Raw genomic sequence first — 2,242 nt, 5'->3', positions numbered from 1 at the left:
CCACTGTATGTACTCAAAACCTCATAGTTGGGAACAATCATGGAAAACTAGACAAACAGATTTAACAGAAGCAGTGAAACAACTATAACATATATTTTTTCTATTTGATTATTTATTGAATAACATTCATTTTGTTTATTTATTTATTTATTTATTTATTTTTGCTTCTGCTCTCGGAGGAGTAAGACGCCTTTCCCCTCTCCCCAGCCTTCCCTCATCTTCCCTGCTTGGAGCCTCCTTTACATTTTCATCTGAAACCAGAAATTATGGATATTTTTATGGGTTTTCCATGGGAGGACATGCCAAAGGTGGGAACTCTGTTCTGCTCTGTTCAACTAGCTGGATATATATTTGGATTCTGATCACTGGATTCTACAGATTGGCTTGGTGGTCTCCTGGTGTTCTACAAAACAGTGTCGGTGCCTATTCAGGCCATTTCCTGGCTGCCTGACCGATATGAAGGATTGCCGTTCTATCAGCACTCAGATTCAAGCTCTGGGCGAGCTGAAACTCGGTCTGCAAGCGGTTCTGCTGAGGCTCGCTGGCCAGCTGCAGTCCCTGAACTTTGCTGGCCAGATGGAATTGATCTTGGAGAAGCTGTGAGCTCGGTTCGGCGGAACTGTGTACACTATTTGTCTGAYTGGATTCGCCACATTGAGATGTAGCAGCGGACATTAAGGCAGATGGAAAATTGTTATTGTCTGCCTGCCTGAAAGCACTTCTTCTGTTCCCAAACAACTGTGATTTCTGATTTGGCTCCCCCGCTACGTGGCCTTGAAGGGCTGTGGATCTAATATCTCCTGGTGTTTATGTTGACTTGACTTGGTTCTCCCCMCCTCTTCTTGGTGCATAGAGCACATTTATTGTGTAGCATGAAAGACCTCTCTTCAAACACGACCTCTTGACCCTACAGGTCATGTCTTCTAATTGAACTCTGTTTTTCAAAAGCTTTCTTAGAGTCAAACTTTGACCTAACTTTGCACAAATCTGTCTTTGTCACACAGATCAAGCTGGCACGACAATCTATTTGAATTTTTTAAGACTAATTCCACAAAAAAATGAAAAGAATCATTACCTATTGTAACATATTTTTTCTTTTAAAAAAGGTATTGCTTCAGTGTCATAATGATCACACTATTTGAATCTGAAAAATATGAATTGTCACTGGGGAGATACTGGTGGTCTCGTTTTCTTTTTCTATAGCAAGCGAACAACTGTGCTTGAAACAAAAATATTTTTCCCAAGTGAAATACTTTGCATCAGTAGCAATTTGATCCTGAGAAGTAAAGCTTTTATTTTGGCTAGTCATAACAACTGCTGTAAGCAGCTGGTTTGGCAAAAAAAGGGTTAAACATCAACCTTTGCTTAAAACTTTACTTCAAMATCAATTTTTATCTTAAACTTAGACCTAATAACATCTGGGCTACATTACTTTTATCTTTAAACTGTGATCCAAGCCTTTATTACCTTTGTCTTTTATGTTATTAATTTTTACCATTTTTTCTCATTATTCAATTAAGTTTGTTTGTTCTATTTTTGCCATAAATTTCCAAAGGACAAAGTTTTATTCTTCATCAATGAGTATTCATTGCTTATGAAAATGATGGATATTAGTTTTGGCCAAAATTTTGGATAGTGATAGATGACAGTGATCTAATTGTAAAGTCGAATTGTAAATGTAAAACGAATGCCACATGGCAAGTCCTTTCATAGTTTCTCCAGAAACTATTCTAGTTTATTTATTATGTTTTTGTTATATTTTCCATAGAAAGTACACTTGGCCTGGCTCTTTCGTATTAGTCTGCATCACTTTAATCATCAAACTATAGTTTGCCTGTAATTCTGATTAAAAAATATTTTAACTAGGTTCTGTTCTTACCTGAAGGACACGTGTAGGTCCATCTGGGAGCACTTGGACTGACAGAACCCCCGATCCAGGTCTCATTTTCTGGTTGATGAACTGCTGCGCAGGGCTAGGCTTTAACAGACCTGAATCTGGCCCAAGTACCACCTCTGCTCCATCACACAAGCCAGCAATGCCTCCTTTCACCTGAGGGGTACAGGTTCAGGTTGTTCACTAAACTTTTACTATGGACAGTTGAAACAGCAATCAATGCAAGGCAAATCAAAGTGATTAATAAGCTCTTTTAAAAACAGGTGTTGACCAAAGTGCAAGAAGTAAATAAAAAAGAAAAAGATTAAAACCAAACCAATGCAAATATTACCTTTGCATATACAGTAT

At 38.0% G+C, this 2,242-nt stretch overlaps 1 protein-coding gene across 1 annotated transcript in view; it reads right to left on the bottom strand.

The window, feature by feature from the left end:
- Positions 1-2,242, bottom strand: part of LOC106527235 (vacuolar protein sorting-associated protein 13D) — a gene marked incomplete at its 5' end in the record, with an annotated part of 64,580 nt that overhangs the window by 28,632 nt on the left and 33,706 nt on the right. Inside the window, 1 exon segment of the mRNA XM_014022063.1 lies at positions 1,880-2,050. Within this exon segment, the coding sequence (XP_013877517.1) occupies positions 1,880-2,050 (171 nt within the window).

Source organism: Austrofundulus limnaeus, unplaced genomic scaffold, assembly GCF_001266775.1.
Source record: "Austrofundulus limnaeus strain Quisiro unplaced genomic scaffold, Austrofundulus_limnaeus-1.0 Scaffold316, whole genome shotgun sequence".
Taxonomy (NCBI): domain Eukaryota; kingdom Metazoa; phylum Chordata; class Actinopteri; order Cyprinodontiformes; family Rivulidae; genus Austrofundulus; species Austrofundulus limnaeus.
Note: the sequence above shows the minus strand (reverse complement) of the source record. Positions and strands in the feature narration are given on the sequence as shown.